Below are 21,339 nucleotides of genomic sequence, written 5' to 3'. Positions count from 1 at the left end.
CTTTGCTTGTTCCTTGAGGAATGGCTCAGGCCTGAAACGTCGGTGGTATATCTTTGTCTCCTATGGACACTGCGAGACCGACTGAGTTTCTCCAGCATTTCGATGTGTTGTTAGACCTTCCTGTTTTAAACGTATAAATAAAGATTGGGAGAGAAAGGGGGAAGAGGGGAAGAGTCCAGACCAACAGACAAAAGGTGATGAATGAATAATGCAAGGTTAAAGGTGAGAATTGACTTGGCTCTGTGAAAGGAGACAGAGGGAGAAGAGAGAGAGAGAGACAGAACTAGAGGACAGGAGACAGGGGACAAAGATGGGGGGGAGAACGCCATCTGGTTGGAGAGTGCCCAGTCGGAAGATGAGGAGTTGTTTCTCCAATTTATAGGTGATCCCAGTCTGCCACCTCATTCCCTTGCTGGCATGTCTGTCCACAGACTGAGACCACCCGCAGCTCCCAAATGTCAGTGATATGGACACTGCAAGACCGGCTGAGTTCCTCTGGTATTTAGTGTGTGTTTTTACAGTCAGTGTAATGGTTGTGTGAGGAGGTATGGAAGAGGGAAGAACTGTGAGCTGTATCACTCCGAGGCTGGGTCCTCACCATCCAGTTATAACCCTGGCACGTCACAATAATTACAGTCATATCATTACCGAAAACCTTCAGGACTGTTTGAATACTGACACTCACCGCGTGATTAAAAAACACTGGTTTGTAACGATTAATTGTGAGAATTATGAATTACTCGGATGTTGCCCGGACTTCAGGAGCTGAGTTACAGGGAAAGGTACAACAGGTAAGGAATTTATTCCCTGGAGCGTAGAAGAATGAGGGGGGATTGGATAGAGGTTTTAAAATGATGAAGGGGACAGACAGAGTAAATGCAAGTAGACTGCAGTAAAACACGAAAGTCTGTGGTTGAAGTTAAAACACGAGGCTGGAGAAACTCAGCAGGTCAAACAATGTCCTTTATACAGCAAAGATGAAGATTCTGAACCAACGTTCAGGCTTGAGCAAAGGTAATTTCCTCATCCCTTGATGAAGGGTTCAAGGCCGAAACATTCGTTAGGTAAACTTTATCTTTACTTTTCAACCTGCTGAGTTTCTCCAGCATCATGTCTTTACTCTTTTCATGGAGGTGAGGTGAGATACAACTAGAGGAAATGGGGTAATGGTGAAAGGGGAGGCTTAGGGGGTCGAATTGCAGGGCATCCATTTAAAACAGAGGTGTGGAGGAATTTCTTCAGTCAGAGAGTGGGGGAACCTCTGGGATTTGCTGCCCCAGTGGCTGTGGTGGCCAGGCCGTTGGGTGTATTTAAGGCAGACCTCGTGTACCTTAGTGAAGGGCTCACGCCTTTGCTACGTAAAGGATCCTGTTTGACCAGCTAAGCTCCAGCATTTTATGTTTTTACTTCAATCCCGGTGACTACAGATTTTCGTGATTTACTTCGCTTTTAAGGCAGAGATTGATGGTATCTGAATAGTCAGGATATCAAAGGTTATGGGAGAAGGTAGGGAAGTGGGGCTGTGGGAGAATGGAATGGAGACAGGGGTGATTGGCGCCGGAGCAATGGGCTGCCATGTCTGGAGCTGGGGGGGGGAACAGTGAAACCAGATCGAGATGGGGGTGACCTCAAACTAGAGAAATCAATGCTGGTGCCACCAGGATAAAGGCTGTCCGGGGAGGAATGTGATGTGTTGTTCCTCATGGTCACGTTTGGCCTCACCCTGGCAATGGATGGGGTGGAGGAGAGACACGCTTGTGTGGGGAGAGGGAGGGGAATTGGAGCTGTGGCCAGCTAAGAGTTCTAGTTAAGACCCACAGAGAGAGCGTTGGGGGAGGTTAGTGAAATGGTCACCTGACCTGTTCTTGGTCTCACCAACATTGTGGGTTCACATTATTGGGCCTTAGCGATGCAGTTGGATAAGGCTGAGACTGACAGTGCAGTTATGATAATGAACTATCTTATCAGTGCAGTTAAATAATGAATCTTAATGATGTATTAATGAGACCACTGGGTGCTAACAAATAAAATATTGGATCCAGACAATATAAATACTGGTCTCCAAAAATAAGATCTACAAAGAGGTTAAGATGTTCAGCACAGTCCTAAGCCCTTTGGGTCTCGATGTTGTACCAACCCATGTATTCTTAAAAAAATACTAAACCCTCCCTACGTAACCCTCTATTTTTCTTTCATCCATGGGCCTGTCTAACAGTCTCTTAAATGCCCCTAATGTTCAGCCTCCACCACCGCCCCTGGCAAGGCATCCCAGGCCCCCTCAACTTGCTCCTGACATTAGCCCTAAACTTCCCTCCCTTCACTTTGTACACGCATCCTCTGGAGTATGCTGATCCTGCCCTGGGAAACAGGTGTTGGCTCTCCACCCTATCTATGCCTCTCAGAATCTTGTAGATCTCATCCTTCTACGCTCCAAAGAGGAAAGACCCAGCTCTGCGAACCTTGCCTCATAAGACATATTTTCCAATCCAGACAACATCCTGTTAAATCTCCTTGGCCCCCTCTCCACAGCTTCCACATCCTTCCTGTAATGAGGTGAAATTGAAAGTTAAATTGGAATTAAATTTAGAAAGCATTGGAGAGATCAACAGAACTGGAACTTGATTACGGGGACAGTTTGTGAACTGTTCTGCACAGATCCTCTTCTTACGTTAGTTCTACTTTGAATACCTGCCATACCGCGTGGAGGTTGACTTGCCTGGTAACACGCCAGAGCAAGTTGTTTCACTGGACCTGGGTAAACGAATCACTTTGGGTTGGGAGAGAGAAACAGAGTTAATGTTTGATTTCAAATTTATTGTCCAAGTACATACATGACATCACATACAACCCTGAGATTCTTTTCCTGCATCAGATTAGGGTAGTTGTACCGCTCTCGCCCGATCGACACCTCCACTTATAAAACATTCCAGCACAGTACAGGCCCTTCAGCCCACAATAATGGGCATAGATAGGGTCCACAGCCAGCACCTGATTCCCAGGGCAGGATTAGCAAACTCCAGAGAACGTGTGTACAAAGTGAAGGGAGGGAAGTTTAGGGGAGACGTCAGGGGCAAATTGTGGGGGCCTGGAATGCCTCACCGGGGGAGATGGTGGAGACTGGAACATTGGGGGCATTTAAGAGACTCTGAGACTGACACATGCATGAAATAAAATAGAGGATTACAGGGTAGGGAGGGTTTAGTGCTTCTTTTAGGAAGGAATACATGAGTCAGCACAACACTGAGGGGTGAAGGGCCTGGACTGTAATGTTCTATGTTCTCATGTTGTGCCAACCCATAATAACTCACTTGACAATCTAATTATTCCATACCTTCCACTCTATTTTTCTTACATCCATGTGCCTGTCTAAGAATCTTTTAAATGCTCCGATTGTACCGCCACCACCCTTGGCAATGTATTCCAGGCCCCCACTATTGTCAGTGTAAAAAAACAACGTACCTCTGATGTCTCCCCTAAACTCTCCTCTTCTCACCTTTACCAAATGTCCTCCAGGATTTGCTACTGTCGCCCTGGGAATAAGGTGCTGGCCATCCACCCTTATATTCCTCTATTGTCACCTCTCTGTCAACCATGCTTCAGAAGACACATTCTCCAATCCAGGCAGCATCCTGGTAAATCTCCTTTGCACCTCTCAAATGTACCCACGTCCTTCCTGGAACGAGGCGACCAAAACTGAACCCGATGCAGGTGCTCCCCTACTTACGATATTTCAAAGTTACGATGGTCCACATCCATACTTTCAATTTCGAATTCTGATCTGTTCCCACCCTTGCGATATGAAGTAGGCGACTCTCTTGCCTTCCCACCGTCCGCCAATTAATTTTAGTTCACTGCCTCAAACATTCTTCACGCCCAGTATTCTTTCAGCTGTGTACGTTCATTTTTTTTTCAGTGTGGGATGAAGGTATTCAACATTTAATTATAAAAACGGTAGGTGCGGCATTCTTTATCGACTTATAATGGGTTTGCCGGAACACAGCCCCGTCGTGAGTTGAGGAGTGCCTGTATTCCACAAGTGGTCTAACCTCAGAGTTTTATAGAGCTGCAACATTACCTTGTTGTTCTTGACCTTTTGCTGCCCTTCTCAAAGACCAGGAGCCCCACCCCCCCACCTCTCCGCCACTCTCTCTCCTCACTCCTGTGGTGTGGCAGTGAGTGGCAAAATGCTGTGGGGCATATCTCAGTGGGGAATTCCCTGCAGGAGCCCTGGTCCGACGTTCCTGAAAGTCTTTGAGAGCAGTCTGGCTCATTGTAGTGGGAGTCATGGAGTTGTTCAGCACAGAAACAGGCCCTTCATCCCAAAGAATCCATGTTGACTGTGATATCCATCTATGCAAGTATCTGCCCAAACCCCATAATTCTCCCCACATCCACCACTTCCTCTGCACATGCTCCCACACACCATTCCACCCTCTCAATGAAGTAGTTGCTCACCAGGTCCTCTTGAAGGCTTTCACCTTAAACTTACACCCTCTAGTTTTGGACTCCCCTACTCATGGGAAAAGATGGTGACCTTATTCACATTTCTCCTGGTTTTATAAAACCATTTTCACCCATTTTCCTCCTACACTCCAGTGAAACCAGTCCCAGCCTGAGTCTCTCCCCATAACTCAAGCCCTCCAGAGCCCGTAACATCCTTGTGAATCACAGTTTTATAAACCTCTATCAAGGCACCCTACATTCCAATGAGAATAAACCCACTCTGTCCAATTTCTCACCACAGGCCTCGATATCAGGCCCCTTCCTCTGCTGAGTCGCATGTATACCCTTTCTAACTCTACCACGTCCGTCCTGTAGTACCCTGATCTGTGGTATGACTGGAATCTTGTCCCAACCCTGACACCCAGAGCTTCAACCTTTTAAAGGCCTTCCTTGTCACCCTATCTATCCACGACACCATTTTCAGGGAGCTGCGAACTTGTATCTTTTACCATAAGCTGCACATTGTCCTGTTCGTGTTCAGTGCCTCAAAGTGAATGACCTGCTTGTCTGAATTAAATTCCACCTGCCACCATCCCCACCCAATATCATTCTACGTCCTTCTCTATCCATCCGCCATCTTCCTTGCTGCCTACCATCCATCAGTTTTTAGTGCCGTCACCAAGCTTAAGACCTGCACTGCATATATTCTCGTCCAAGTTATTTTGGTACATGCAGTGCACAAAGGTGACAGAGAAACTTAGCAGGGCCAGGCAGCATCCATTGGATGTAAAAGCTGACCAACGTTTCGGACCTGAGGCCTCCCTCAGCAATCTGACGAAGGGCCCAGGCCCAAAACATTGACCTCTACTTTTCTTTGAATATTTTATTTTTGCTTTTCAGAGTCCAACAAATCTAAACAAACCACACAAATCTCTTTCAACATGCAGAGTCTATTTTTTCCCCTACCCCTCTCCCCTCCCTCCCATCCCCCGATACACAAGAAAAGATTTTATAAACTAAACAAATACAAAGAACCAAATATCGATAAAGTCACAAACCCTTCAGGGAATTTAAGAAAAACCCAAAGAAACCTGAAATAAAAGGAGAAGGAACAAATACAAGAGCCCATCATCTGTGCCACAACCCACTTCATTGATCTCAATCATTTCATTGCTGGCATGGATTGTTGCATTTCTTTTATTTAGAAGAGGTAGAATTATACCTGTGTACCAATGTGTTGCAGATAGGGTTGCCACACCCTAACACATTTCCTCCTTAAATTATATGTGATTTTCTCCAGGGAAATACAACTCTGCATTTCTGTATTCCTTTGTGTAATATTTAGTTGGGAGTCGGACTTTACAAACTGAATTTGGTATCTGGACAGTTCAAATCTCATGTCCATAATGCTTCCCAGAGGCACAATTCTGGATCCTATGGAAAATCCATAGAATCATCGAACATTATAGCACAGAAAACAGGCCATTTGAACTTTCTAGTCTGTTCCAACCATTGTTAAGCTAGTCCCAATAACCTGCATCCATTCCATAACCCTCCAGACCTCTCCCATCCATGTATGTACCCAATTTATTCTTAAAACTCAAGCTCGAGCCCGTATTCACCACATCAGATGGCAGCTCGTTCCACACTCCCACCACTCTCTAAGTGAAGAATTTCCCCCTAAACCTTTCCCCTTTTAGCCTAAAGCCATGTATTTATCTCTCCTAATCTCAGTGTGAAGAGCTGGCTTGCATATACTCTTAATTTTGTAAACCTCTATCATATCTCTCCTTATTCTTCTTTGTTCCAGGGAATAAAGTCCTAACCTATTTAATCTTTCCCTATAACTCAACTCCTGAAGACCCGGCAACATCCTAGTGAATCTTCTCTGCACTCTTTCCATCTTATTGATATCCTTCCTGTCGTTTGGCGACCGGAGCTGCACACAATATTCCAAATTTGGCCTCACCAACATCTTAACCAATTTCAACATCACCTCCCAACTCCTGTATTCAACACTTTGATTTATAAAGGCCAAGATGCCAAAAGCTTTCTTTAAAACCCTGTCCACTTGTGATACTACCTTCAGGGAACAATGTACCTGTATCCCCAGATCTCTCTGCTCCTCCGCACTCCTCAGTGCCCAACTGTTTTACTGTGTATGTCCTACCTTTGTTTGTCCTTCCAAATGCACCACTTCACACTTGTCTGCATTAAACTCCAACTGCCATTTTTTGGACCTTTCTCCCAGTTGGCCCAGATCCCTCTGCAAGCTTTGAAAATCTTCCTCGCTGTCCACAGCAACTCCAATCTTAGTGTTATCTGCAAACTTGCTGATCCAATTGACCACATTATCATCCAGATCATTGAGATAGACAACAAACAACAAGGGTCCCAGCACCAATCCCTGAGGCACACCACTAGTCACAGTCTGAGAAACACCATACACCACTACTCTCCGTTTTCTCCCACCCAGCCAATTTTGAGTCCACTTCAAAACCTCTTCATGGATACCGAGTGTCTGTACCTTCTGAACTAACCTTGTCAAAGGCTTTACTAAAGACCATGGAGGCAACATCCACAGCCTTTCTTTCATCTACCTTCCTGGTAACCTTTTTTTTTCAGTCACTTTCGACAAATTTATTTTGTGTGACATAGACAAGGATCATTTTAAACAAGTTCACAAATATATGAACAATATCTGAATTATCCTCTCCAACAATAAGTGTAATTCCAGTTGCAGGAGGCTGTCGAAGATCCTATTTTTAAATTTAAAAAAATGTTTTGCACTTTGAGTCCTATCAATAACAACATCCACAAATGATCATGACATTTGTTCTTTCCCCCCACTTCCTCTCCTCCCTTCCCCACCCTCATCAAAAATCAATAAATGATAAAACACTTAGAACAAAGAAATAACCAAAAAAGGAAGAAAGTTGTATCGTCCACTTTCACATATTTAAATCTTATTGTGCCCATAATTATGTTGTTTTACAAGATGGAGGTTTGTGGTCGACATTCTCCGACATATTTCATGTCGGGTTCCCAAATTTGTTTACACTTGTCTTTCAGATTGTCTGTCATTTTTTCTAATGGAATATATTTGTTTATTTCTGTACCACTGTGGTATTTTAAGGTTTGTTTCCAATTTCCAGCTTGTCATAATACATTTTTTGCTACTGCTACCGCTCTCATCATAAATTTTATTTGGGCTTTGTCTAATTTTAGTCCTAATTTTTGTCTTTTATATTATTTAACAGAATTTTTCTTGGATCTTTTGGTCTATCATTTTTTTGTGATATTAACACAAAACCCATGAATCCCCTTTACAACAGACAATTTATTTTTCAAGGAATGGAATAGAAAAGGAATCAAGAAAATAGAAGATTGCTTTTTGGGAAATAATTTATTAACACTTGAGCAATTAAAAGACAAATATGGAATAACACAAGGTACAATATTTACATATTGCCAATTGAAAACTTACCTAAAAGATACATTGGGAAATAGCTTAAGGTACCAGAAGGTAGCAACTCTGAATATTTAATCACAGATACAATGAGAATTAAAAAAATTATTACAAACATGTCCATCAAATTACAATATAAAGAAGATGAAATAAAGTATAAACTGAAACAAAGTTGGGAAAAAGATTCAAGAACGAAACATGGGAGAAGTTATGTAGAGGAACACGATAAATACTAGATGATGTATGATTCAATATAACTGGCTACACAGATTATATGGTCCACTCCTCAGAAATTAAAAGGATGGCACCAACAGCTTCGGAGAGATGTTTTTGTTGCAAAAAAGAGATTGGAATAACATTACCTGCAATTTGGACATGTTCAAAAGTAAAAACGTTCTGGGAAGATCTAAACCTAATATTAAACAAAATAATATACCAAAAGATCAAGGTAACCTTCTTGAAAAACTCTACTAGATTTGTTAAACATGACCTAACATGCACAAAGCCATGCTGATTCTCCTTAATCAATCTACAGCTGTCCAAATACTTATATATCCTATCTCTCGGAACTCCTTCCAATAATTTACCTACTACTGACATCAGGCTCACTGATCTATAGGTTCCCTGATTTACTCAGAGCCTTTTTTAAACAACGGCACAACATGAGCTACTCTCCAATCCTCTGGCACCTCACCCATGTCTAAGGGCATTTTCTTCACTCCTCTCTCACAAGGTCCGAGGAAATATCATATCTGGCCCAGGAGGATTTATCTACCTTTATTCACTGTAAAGCAGCAAGCATCCCCTCCTCAATCTCATATATTTCATGATCCTTCTCTTTGTTTCCCTTCCTTATCCACTCTGCCAGTTTCATGAGTAAATACTGAGGCAAAAAAACTGTTTAAGATCTTCCCCGTTTTGTGAAGCTCAACACATAGATGACCACTCTGATCCTCTCAGGGACCAATTTTGTCCCTTGTTATCATCTTATAATATACGTAGAAATCCTTCAGGTTTACCTTTGCATTATCTTCCAAAGCCATCTCGTGCCTTCCTGATGTCCTTCTTTATTATACTCTTACATTTTCTACTAGAACCTCATTTGCTCCTTTTGGTCTATACCGGTTCTACAACCTCTCTCTTCTTCTTAATCATATTATCAAGATCCATTGAAACCCAATGTTCCCTATGCCTGTTAATTTTGCCTTTAATCTTGACAGGAACATGTAAACTCTCCTCCCTCAAAATCTTGCCTTTGAAGGCCTTCCACTTGCCGTACACATCCATATCAGACATCAGCTTATTCCAATCGACCCTTCTGAGATCCTTTCTCATCTCCACAAAATTGGCCTTTCTCCAATTTACAATCTTAACTTGAAGATCAGACTTATCCTTTTTCATAATTAACTTGAAATAGTCGGGGGAGTTGGAATGGCTGGGGGAGTTGGAATGGTCGGGGGAGTTAGAATGGTCAGGGGAGTTGGAATGTCGGGGGAGTTGGAATGGTCGGGGGAGTTGGAATGGTCGGGGGAGTTGGAATGGTCGGGGGAGTTGGAATGGTCGGGGGAGTTGGAATGGTCGGGGGAGTTGGAATGGTCGGGAGAGTTGGAATGGTCGGGGGAGTTGGAATGGTCAGAGGAGTTGGAATGGTCGGGGAGTTGGAATGACTGGGGAGTTGGAATGGCTGGGGAGTTGGAATAATTGGGGGAGTTGGAATGGTCGGGGAGTTGGAATGACTGGGGAGTTGGAATGGCTGGGGAGTTGGAATGTCGGGGGAGTTGGAATGGTCGGGGGAGTTGGAATGGTCGGGGGAGTTGGAATGGTCGGGGGAGTTGGAATGGTCGGGGGAGTTGGAATGGTCGGGGGAGTTGGAATGGTCGGGGGAGTTGGAATGGTCGGGGGAGTTGGAATGGTCAGGGGAGTTAGAATGGTCGGGGGAGTTGGAATGGTCGGGAGAGTTGGAATGGTCGGGGGAGTTGGAATGGTCAGAGGAGTTGGAATGGTCGGGGAGTTGGAATGACTGGGGAGTTGGAATGGCTGGGGAGTTGGAATAATTGGGGGAGTTGGAATGGTCGGGGAAGTTGGAATGGTCGGGGGTTTAGGAATGACCAACAATTCTCAATCTATCAACTGTGGCTGTCCTGTGGTCTCCGATGAGAATGTCTGAGCTAGACACAATCTGTTTTCTTTCTGGAGTTATGGCCATCACATTACAGGAGTGGTATGATTCTCGGTTTTGCTGATCCTCTATCTCCTTTCCTCCAGTTGCCCACAGCCTTCCCTTCCTTCTCCTGTCAGAGCAACCCCCCCCTCTTCTCCCATCCCTTTGCAGCTTTTTTCTCTTCTACCCACCCATCTGTATCCACCTGTTAGCCTGTTCTCTTCCCCATTGCCCCCTCCTCCCTCCTCATTCTCCTTCCCCACTTTTTTTATTCATGTGCCTGTCTGGTTTTTAGCTCATTGCTTGATGAAGGGAAATGGTGGTTACTCCCTGTGGAAGCGACATGACCTGCTGAGTTTCTCCAGCACGATTGTGAACTGCTCTTGACCCCAGCATCGGCAGACTATCTTGTTTAATAACTAGAGGCTGCAAGGAGGTTCTCAGAGCTCGAGCATTCAAGCTACGAGAATGGTTAAACAGGTTCTGTTGGAGAGGAGGCTGAGGGGCGATTCAATTTAATAAAAGCGCAAAAATTCTGGACAAACTCAGCAGGTCTCATAGCGTCCACGGGAGGTAAAGATATTTAACCGATGTTTTTGGGTGATTTAATTTCCCTGCAACTTTATGAGGCATACAGAAAAAGTAAATATGAAGGACTTTTTCCCTAAACGTGAGGTCAAAGACTGTGAGGCAGTTGGGAATGAGGATGAAGATGGGGTGGATATATTTTGCCTGAGAGAGGCAGAAACTCTCTTCACTTGCGGTGAAACATGAAAGCCTGCAGACACTGCTGGAGGAACTCAGCTGGTCCAGCAGTGTGAATAGGAGATAAAGCAAGAGATTTCCTCTTCTTTGCTTATTCCTTGAAGAAGGGCTCAGGCCCAAAACGTTGGCTTTATGTCCTATGGACACTGCAAGACTAGCTGAGTTCCTCCAGCATTTTGGTGTGTTCTCTACACATTTAAGCCATAGCTGGTTATGTTCTTGAAAAGCCAAGACCTTCAAGGCAACAGACACAGAGCTGGGCAGTAGGGTTACACGGATAGCACCTTTATATACCAACAGGGACAGGATGGGCAGAATGGCCCACTTCGGTGTTGTAGATATCCTCTGATTCTTCCCATAAGGTCGAGGATGTGGTCTCAGAGTGGCCCAGATCTTCTGTAGATGATAAAGACTGTGGCCACTGTGAGCCTTGTGGAAGGGGGAGGGAGGGTTTAATCTGGGCTGCTATCTCATGGGTCAATATTTACCCTTCAGCTGCTGTCTCCAAAGTGTGCCTCATCACATTGTGGGGCATAAATGAGCTTGATGCAGGCCTAGAAAGTTTTAAATAAACAAAATATACAGCCCAGACCCCGTACCACCCAAATTCACCCAATTAACCTACAACAGTCGTACTTTTTGGAGGGTGGGGGGAAACCCACCCAAACACGGGGAGAACATACAGACAGCACGGGATTTGAACCTGGGTTGCTGGTGCAGTACAGAGTATCCAACGGACAGGGTTTATTGGTTCATAGAGAGGTAACAGCTGCTGTTAATATCGCGCATAAAATAACATCTGAATCAGAATTTATAGTCATGAACATGTCATAAAATTTGTTGTTTTGTGGCAGCGTCACAGTACAAAGTTGCTATCAATGACATTTAAAAATAAATGTATGGCATGTACAGCGCCAGCAATTGGGACCAGGGTTCGAATCCCGCACTGTCGACAAGGACCCGTACCTACATGGGTTTTCCCTGGGGGCTCCGGTTTACTCCCACCCTTCAAATCGTATGGGGGTAGGGGTGGTAGGTTAATTGGATGTAAATTGGGCGGCATGGGATCATGGGCTGAAATAGCCTATAACTTTGCTGTATGTCTAAATTTAAATTTAAATAATTCTGTATACCTCTACTCTAGTTCAAGAATTATCTACACTGGGAAAAAGATTGTGAGCATTCACTTTATCCACACCCCTCATGATTTTATAAAATTCTGAGAGGTCACCTCTCCCACACTCCAGGGAATCAAGTCCCAGTTCATCCAACCTCTCCCTCTACCACAAGGCCTCCAGTCCCCGTGACATCCTGTTGAACCTCCTCTGACCTCTTCCAAGTTACTGATGTCCGTCCTACAGTTGGGTGACCATAACTGCACAGACTGATCCTGGTCTGGTCTCACCTTGAACCGTTGTATCATGAGGTCCCAAAATTTGTGGTCCCATCAAGGCCAGTGTCAGATGCCTTCACTACTCGTAACTATGGAGAGGGTTCAGAAGCGATTTGCCAGGATGTTGCCTTGATTGGAGAACATGTCTTATGAAGCAAGGTAGACAGACTAGGGTTTTTCTTAATAGGAGACTTAAAAGAGGTCTATAAGATTCTGAGAGGCATAGATAGGGTGGACAGCAAATGCCTTCTTCCTGGTGTGGGAATAGCAAACACCAGAGGTCATGAGCACAAAGTGAAGGGAGGGAAGCTTAGGAACACATCAGGGGCAAGTTTCTTTATACGGAGAGTTGTGGGGGCCTGGAATACATTGCCAAGGTGGTGGTGGAGGCTGGAACATTAGGGCATTCAAGAGGCTGGAACATTAGGGCATTCAAGAGAAAGAAAAATAGAGGGTTGTGAGGTAAGTTTTAGTTTTGGTAGGGATGTATTGTGGGCCAAAGGGCCTGGACTGTGCTGTATGTTCTATGGACGCTGCAAGACCCAAGAGCCTTCAGCCATTCCTTGCCAACGTTCAGACCCACTGGCCAATGCCAATGGATTTCCAGGTCCCCTCAGAGAGGCTCCGCACATTGAGGACAGGGTGGGATGTGCCCACATCTGGGCAGATGTCCCCTGTCAACACCTGAGATCAACCCCTCCCCCTCCTCCACTACTGTACAGATGCTTTCCCACCTCCCCGTTAAACCTGTCCACTCTCATTCCAGTTCACCGCGGGAATATAAACATGAGGGTGCTGGAAGAAGCTAACAAGTCAAGCAGCATCTGTGGAGGTAAAAGGTCAACATTTAAGGTTGACACCAACTACTGCCAGATTGTCATAACACAGGTTTACCTCTGCTGTACCTTTCAACCATAAGGTATAGGAGTAGAAGTAGGCCTTTTGGCCCATTGAATGCTCTCCAGCATTCCACCATGAGCTGATCCATCCTCCCACTCAGTCCCCTCTCCCTGGCCTTCTCCCGTAGTCCGTCAATCTCTGCCTTAAATGCACCCAATGGCCTGACCACCGCAGCAGAAAATTCCAGGGGTTCATCACTGGCTGAAGGAATCCCACTGCATTTAAATGGGTGCCCTACGATCCTGAGGCTGTGCCCTCTTGTCCAAGACTTCTCTACCATGGGAAGCAACTTTGCCACATCCACTCTGTTCAGGCCTTTTAACGTTCAAAATGCTTCAATGAAGTCCTCCCTCGTTCTTCTGAACTCCAAGGAGGGCAGACCAAGAGCCATCAAATCTTTTTGACCAAGTTTGTAGCACCATACAGCACAGAACCAGGCTCTTGGCCCAACTCATCCAGACTGACCCAGTTGTCTACCCAAGCCAAGTGAGTCCCATTTAGCCAATATCCCGCTGAACTTTTCCCCTCCATGCTTCCTATCCAAATAAGGTGTCAAACAGTGAAAGTTTGGGGATGGAAATAACATAACATAACATAACAATTACAGCACGGAAACAGGCCATTAGGCCCTTCTAGTCCGCACCGAACCAAACACCCCTCTCTAGTCCCACCTCCCTGCACAATGCCCATAACCCTCCATCTTCTTCTCATCCATATACCTGTCCAACCTTTTCTTAAATAATACAATTGACTCCGCCGTCACTATTTCTCCCGGAAGATCATTCCACACAGCTACCACTCTCTGAGTAAAGAAGTTCCCCGTCATGTTACCTCTAAACCTCTGCCCCTTAATTCTTAACTCATGTCCTCTTGTTTTAATCTTTCCTCCTCTTAACGGAAATAGTCTATCCACATCCACTCTGTCTATCCCTTTCATAATCTTAAATACTTCTATCAAATCCCCTCTCAACCTTCTACGCTCCAAAGAATAAAGACCCAATCTGTCCAATCTCTCCCTATACTCCAGATGCTTAAACCCAGGCAACATTCTGGTAAACCTTCTCTGCACTCTCTCCACTCTGTTTATATCCTTCCTATAATTAGGCGACCAGAACTGCACACAGAACTCCTAATTAGGCCGCACCAACGTCTGATACAATCTCAACATCACCTCCCAACTCCTATATTCCATGCAATGATTGATAAAGGCCAGCATACTAAAAGCCTTCTTCACCGCCCTATTCACGTGAGTTTCTACCTTCAGGGAACGATGTACCGTTACTCCTAAATCTTTCTGCTCTTCTGTATTCCTCAATGCTCTCCCATTTACCACATATGTCCTATTCTGATTCTTCTTACCAAAATGAAGCACCTCACACTTATCAGCATTAAATTCCATCTGCCATTTTTCAGCCCACTTTTCTAAGCAGCCCAAATCCCTCTGCAATCCTTGAAAACCTTCTTCATTATCCACTATTCCACCTAACTTAGTATCGTCTGCATATTTACTAATCCAATTCACCACCCCATCATCTAGAATATTTGAAATGTAACAACACAAATGAGAAATTACAGGAAGCTACAAGAGGAAATGAAATATGAAAATGTCAGTTCACCACACTACAATGTTCCACAGTTTAAACTGTTAACCTTTATTGCTGGAGGGATTGAATTGAAGAGCAGAGGGGTTCTGTTGTAACTGTACAAGGGACCAGTGAGGCCGCATCTGGAGCACTGCATGCAGTTTTGGTCTCCTTACTTGAGAAAGGAGGTGGTGCAGAGGAAATTCACCAGGTTGCAAAGATCACGAGAATGTCCGAAACGGGAGCAGGAGTCAGCCGTCTGGCCCGTCGAGCCCTGCCCCGCCATTCAATGTGATCAAGGCTGATGTGACGACGGGCTCACCTCCACCTCCCTGCCTTTTCCCCTTAATTCCCCAATGATGCAGAAATCTATCCAATCTTGTCTTAAAAACCACTTTAGCTGGCAGCTTCCAGAGATGAGGAGAAATGGAATAGCCTGGAATAGTACTTGGTGCAGTTGAGAGGAATGAGGGGGAGAATCTTATTGAAACCAAAACTATGAAAGGAATAGATAATATAGGGGGAGGGAGGTGTTTCCATGTGCAGGTGAGACGAGAACAAGGGGACATTGACTCTAGATTCAGGGGGATAGATTCAGGATTGAGATGAGGAAGAACTGTTTCTCCCAGAATCTGTGAAATTCTCTGCCCAAGGAAACAGCAAAGACTGTCTCAATAAATATATTGAAGACACAGGTAGATTTTTGTATAGCTGGGGAATTAAAGGTTCTGGGGAAAAGGCAAGTCGGTGGAGATAGGGCTATCAGCAGATCAGCCGAGATCACATTGAATAGCGGAACAGGTTTAGATGGGCTGAATGGCCGACTCTTGCTCCTGTTCTTTATGCTCTTACTTTTTTAGGCGATTATGCAGTAACTCAGAATGCCAATTAGGTTGGCACGACAACTTGGGCTGAAGGGCCTATTCTGCGCTGTATGGTTCCATGACTGTAATTATCTCTATGTTGGGATCTCCCTTCACCACCCTTCAGGCCGTGTGTCCCAAACTGTTACCACCATCTGGCAGGGAAATGGCCCCCTCAGATCCCCTCGAAACTTGCTCACCATAAACCCATGATCCCTTGTAATGTTGTAATTTTTAAATTTATACATCCAGCCTTTCCAGTGTGCCACTCAACCGCACCCCCCCCCCCAGTACGTTTTTGAATGGTGGGAGGAAACCAGTGCCCCCAGAGACCAAGATAACGTACCAACTCCTTACAGACAGCGCGGGATTTGAACAGAGGCGCTGTAACTGTGTGGCACTAACCACTACTCTAACCACGCAGACCGTTACTTGGAGTAAAACAGGAAAGTCTGCAGACACCGAGACTGAAGTAAACAAACAGTGCTGGAGAAACTCAGCAGGTCCTTCTAGACCCTTCTGCAAAATGGGACAAAGATTTTCACTCTGTACCCGTGATGATATTGTACGGCTTTATCAAAGAACTCCACAGCACAGGAACAGGCCCTTCAGCCCATCTGGTCTGTGCCAAACTATTATTCTACCTCGTCCCACCCAGACCATACCCCTCCCATCCAGGGACAGCACCTATCCAAATTTTTCCTCATTTGTCAAAACCACTTTAGCTGGCAGTTCCTTCTGCACTTCCACCACTCTCTGTGTGAAGATGTTCCCCCTAAACTATTCCCCTTAATCCACATCCTCCTGGCTCAAATGTGCACCCTTTAGCACCGAATTCTCAGTGTTAGTTGCACCAGTTCTTGTACTGGGACCTTTTAACTTTTTAAGGGGTTTTAGATCTTACTTCACCTAACCTCAGTGGAAACATTCACTGCTCAGCTTCTTCCATTCCAGGGGAAACTAACTGCGACCACAGCACAGGAAAATCCCTTTCTGTTCTGTGTAGACCCTAGTATAAGTTCTCTCTCACTTTGTTCCACATTAAGTTCCCTTTTCATTGTTCCCAAATTGACTTTTCTATGGCCAAACTCTCTCGTTGGTGCATTATCTCCCGTCTGCCTGTTAGTTCCTTCGTCCTCTGCTGTCTCCTGCCTGACTCCCTTCGAGACCATTCATCCATGACCTCCCACCGCTCGACCCAGATCCCATCTGTCCATCACTCTTCCTTGGTTCACCAATCCCCTCCTGGCCCTTGACCAACCCATCCCACCCTGTCCTCATTGGTGCTCTCCCCTCTCCATTGCCAGGTGAAGGGTTCCGACCAGAACTGTTCTTACCTCCCACCCTACACTGACCCAATGGAGTGAGTTTGCATCCACTTGATTCAAAGTCCTCTACCTTTTACAAACCTCCGGCAGCTTCCCAGATTTGCAGACCCCTTTGCCTGAGCTCTGGAATTCCCTCTTGACCCCTCCCCACCTCTCCGAGGTAAACTCGGGAGACTGCAGATACTGGGAGAGTGGAGCAGTGCACAACATACAAGAGGGTCTCAGTGGGTCAGGCAGCATCTGTGGAAGGCAGTTGTCGGGTTGAAACATCGACTGGCCCTCCCGCACTTTGTTGGTTACTGTTTTCCTACCTCCCTCTCACTGCTCAGGGGAACCTGGTGGGTGGTGGTGTGGTGGGTAATCTGGTGGGTGGTGATGGAGGTGAGTCTTGTGGGTGGTGATGGGAAATCTGGTGGGTGGTGGTGGAGTGAATCTGATGGGTGGGGTGGTGGGGAAACTAGTAGGTGGTGTTGGTGGTGAGTGGGAAAGAGGGGTGAGGAGGGGGAGGAGGGGAGGGAGGAGAAATGAGGAGGGATGAGGAGGTGGAGAGGTGGGGAGGAGGGGAGGAGAGGTGAGGAGGTGGGAATGTTGGAGGTGGGGAGGGGGTTGCAGGAGGAGAGAGGGGGTGGAGGAGGCTGGGAGGGAGTAGGGAGGGGGTGGGAAGGTATAGAGGAACTGATAAGGTATCGGTGGGGTGGTGGAGGGAAGGAGATGATGTGGAGGGGAGGAAGTGATATGGAGAAGGGGTGAGGAAATGAAGAGGTGAGAAGGAGGGATGAGGAAGGGGAGGTGGGGAGGGGGTGGGAGGAGGGTTGAATCAGGAGGAGGGGTGATGAGGGAACCCAGTGGGATCAGCCTCGAGGACCGAGCACACCTTAACCACAATCTTCTGCCATTCAAGCACCGTGGCTCGGCTGGGGGCATTGACTTCCTACGATGACCAACTCCACAGCCTGCAACATCAATTACAGCCAGGCTGCGACTCCCCAGTCAACCGTCTATAGCCTGGTCCTCATCTTCGGCCTCCCCACCAACTTGGTGACCTTGGTCCTGAGCACGCTGAAGATCTGGAGGAAGAATGTGCTGTCCGTCTACCTCTTCACCCTCTCGCTCTCTGACCTCATTTACCTGGGCACCATCCCCCACTGGATCTCCTACGTGAAGAACTCCAACAAGTGGGACTACAGCCCCATTTCCTGCCAAATCACTGGCTACATCTTCTTCAATAACCTTTACATCAGCATCTTTTTGCTCTGTTGCATCTCCATTGACCGCTGCCTGGTGGTCCTCCAACCCTTGGAGTCTCGGAGGCGACGGCAAAGGCGGACAGCAGTGGCTGTCTGTGCCACTATCTGGGTGCTGGTGATGTTGATCCACACGCCCGTCTTCATCATGTCAAACCTGCAGAGCACGCAGGCCAAGAACGACTCCTGCTTTGAGACCTTACCCATGCCGCCTCTGGTCGCCAAGTTCAACTACGCTCGCTTCTGTGTGGGATTCAGCATCCCCTTCGGCATCCTGGTCTCCACCAATCTCCTCATCTTCCGGAGGATCCAGTCTAGTCACGGCCTGAACTTGGCCCAGAAGACCAAAGCCAAGTATCTTGCCTTGGCTGTGATCTTCATATTCCTTGTCTGTTTTGCCCCCTACCACATCATCCTCCTCAGCAGGGCTGTGGCACACACTATGTTAGAGAACAGCTGCTGGTTCGAGGAGAGGATCTACATGGTGTCCACTGTGTTCCTCTGCCTCTGCACTGTCAACAGCGTCTTGAACCCCTTCCTCTACATGTTCTCCTCTGAGAGCGTGAGGCAAGAGTTGGTGCGAGATCTCCGGCTCCTCGCCTGCAACCTAGCCCCTCAGGAGACCATGACAGAGAGTGCTATTCTCAGAGGCAGCCCTGGTTCACTGATGTCCGCATCTCCACGGGAGGAGCTGCCAGGTGAAAATTAATCGGTCAGGGCTTCAGACAGACATCAACGGTGCTACCCCTCCTGTTGGCAGGGACTGGTATCCCCATCCCTCCCTCTTCCCCCCCCCCCCCCCCCCCACCACTTTAGCACCAAGAGAATGAGAAGTTTGTCTGGATGTTAGGAAAGATCTTCTGAGAATTTAGACCTCCATGACGATTTGCCAACTTGCAATAGGACATGGAGAGACCCTGAATCGTTGCCACGGAGGAGTCTGAGAAAGGATGGGCAGCAAACACGAACACAAAAAGAGAGGCTGCTCCTCTTGTGAGGAAGGAAGGAGGTGAGAGAGAGGAGGGTGGGGACAGGTCACCAGCAGAGACTAGCACAGCGTCTAACATGTGTTGTCCCTGTCCAGGGAGTGTGTGATGGGATGGTGGGGAGGGAGTTCACTCTGTGTCTGACCCCGGGAGTGTGTGATGGGATGGTGGGGAGGGAGTTCACTCTGTGTCTGACCCCGGGAGTGTGTGATGGGACGGTGCGGAGGGAGCTTCACTCTGTGTCTGACCCTGGGAGTGTGTGATGGGATGGTGGGGAGGGAATTCACTCTGTGTCTGACTCCGGGAGTGTGTGATGGGATGGTGGGGAGGGAATTCACTCTGTGTCTGATCCCGGGAGTGTGTGATGGGATGGTGGGGAGGGAATTCACTCTGTGTCTGACCCCGGGAGTATGTGATGGGACAGTGTGGAGGGAGCTTCACTCTGTGTCTGACCCCGGGAGTATGTGATGGGATGGTGTGGAGGGAGCTTCACTGTATGCCTCTCATGTGCTATCTCCTTCCCTCAAAATGCTTAACGCTCTGTGTTTTCTTTCCAGCACTGACAAAATTTATGATTAATATAACAAATATTGCTAAAATCAGTCATGTATTTGATCAGTTTAATTTATACATCGTGCAGTGAATATCAGAGGTGTGTGACTGAACACTGTGGCCACATTTTAATGTAGCATTTAACGGTTATTTATATAATTGCCATGTAAGAGTTTCAGTTGAGCCGCTCAGCCCAACTCTGATCAAGTTGATTTACTGTAACTGTGATTGCGTTATCACCTTGCACTGTATTGGATCATCGCACTTGCACTGTCATTGGATTGATCCTCAGGGACTGTGATTGGATAGTTTTTCATGGATTGTGACTAGATCATTCCTCTGCAACTCCCATTGGACCATTTCTAAGTATTCTGTTTGGTGGATCTCTCAGGGACTGTGATTGGATGATTTCTGAGGGACGACCATTGAACGATCACTCAAGAAATGCCAATGGATGACAGCTCAGCAAATGTGATTGGACAATCTCTCGAGCGTGGTATATCAAGGAATGTGAATGGATCATCTTTCAGAGAATGTGATTGGACAATCTCTCAAGGACAGTGATTTGATGATCTATCAAGCATGATGAATGGATAATCGCTCTGGGAATGCATTATTGGATGACTTCTCAAGGAATGTGTTTGGATAATCACTGAGGGAGTGCAATTGGGCAGATGGGAATATGATTGGGTGATCTCTCAGGACTTTCATTAGATAATTGCTCAGGGAATTCTTGAGAAGCTATGTTTGGCTGTATTCTCAGGGACCATAAATGGACATTGTATCAAGCGGTGTGGAGTGATTTGGTGTCAGGTTGCCTTCACCTTGGGCAGCTGGGGCAGGCGGCGAATGTCCATGGAGGGTACCGTAATGGGGACTTGGAACGGTTTCATGTTTTAGCTGATACTACTGGGGGTGTGCCTTTCATCAGTCAGGGTTGACACATTAACTGTATAATATTTGAATTTTTTTGAACCAATTTTTTGCATCAAATTTGGGGTGGGAGTGGGGGGGTCAACTTTTATATGGTTCATACGTTTGACTGTGGTAAGTATCTGCATCGTTCAGGAACTTGGATGGTCGGGACCGAGTGGTGAGTCCACATTCAGGGCATTGGGAGTTGGATAGGTGGGAGGCCAGGTCCAGGAGAGAATCTGTGGTTGGAGTGTCAGGAGCTCTGGTGAGCAGGAGGCCAGGGTGAAGGTTTGCAAACGGGGTATTGGGAGCTTGTATGGGCAGGCAGTCAGTGCCTAGGAGAGAGTCTGTGGCCAGGGCATTGGGAGCTCTGATGGGTGGGGGCGAGAATCTGCAGTTGGGGCTTCAGGAGATCGAATGGGCCAAAAATGAGGGCTAATATGGAAAACTTTGGGCCTAAAAAGGGTGTGGGGGGGGGGGAGTGGTCAACTAATACACAGTATTTACTATGACATAAATATATATGGTATTAAACACAGGAATGAGCAGGGAAACACAGAAACTGCAGCTTCCACAACGCTGTGTTCACATTGAAATGAGCTTGTTGGATCTGAATTCGAGTTAAGGCCATAAGGATGGAGCAAAAGACAGAGACATGACACAAATCACAGAGCCAGCAAATGTGTGACCCCATCACTATGTGACCCTCAATAGTGACCCCATCACCGTGTGACCCC

The 21,339-nt window shown here is 46.4% G+C and overlaps 1 protein-coding gene across 3 annotated transcripts in view; it reads left to right on the top strand.

The window, feature by feature from the left end:
- LOC138752247 (probable G-protein coupled receptor 132) overlaps positions 1-20,461 on the top strand; it is a 27,062-nt gene extending 6,601 nt beyond the window's left edge. For 2 of the 3 annotated variants that reach the window (XM_069915218.1, XM_069915217.1), the window contains exon 2: positions 17,807-20,461. In XM_069915218.1, coding sequence (XP_069771319.1) covers positions 17,842-18,858 — 1,017 coding nt within the window. In that variant the 5' untranslated portion in view covers positions 17,807-17,841 and the 3' untranslated portion in view covers positions 18,859-20,461. Of the gene's footprint in view, positions 1-15,940; positions 16,198-17,806 lie in introns of those variants that run through there. The other variant, XM_069915219.1, reaches the window with a different exon arrangement.
- The last annotated feature ends 878 nt before the right edge of the window (positions 20,462-21,339 follow it).

The sequence above is a fragment of the Narcine bancroftii genome, chromosome 2 (genome assembly GCF_036971445.1).
Source record: "Narcine bancroftii isolate sNarBan1 chromosome 2, sNarBan1.hap1, whole genome shotgun sequence".
Classification (NCBI taxonomy): domain Eukaryota; kingdom Metazoa; phylum Chordata; class Chondrichthyes; order Torpediniformes; family Narcinidae; genus Narcine; species Narcine bancroftii.
This window is presented reverse-complemented; position numbering and strand designations above follow the sequence as displayed.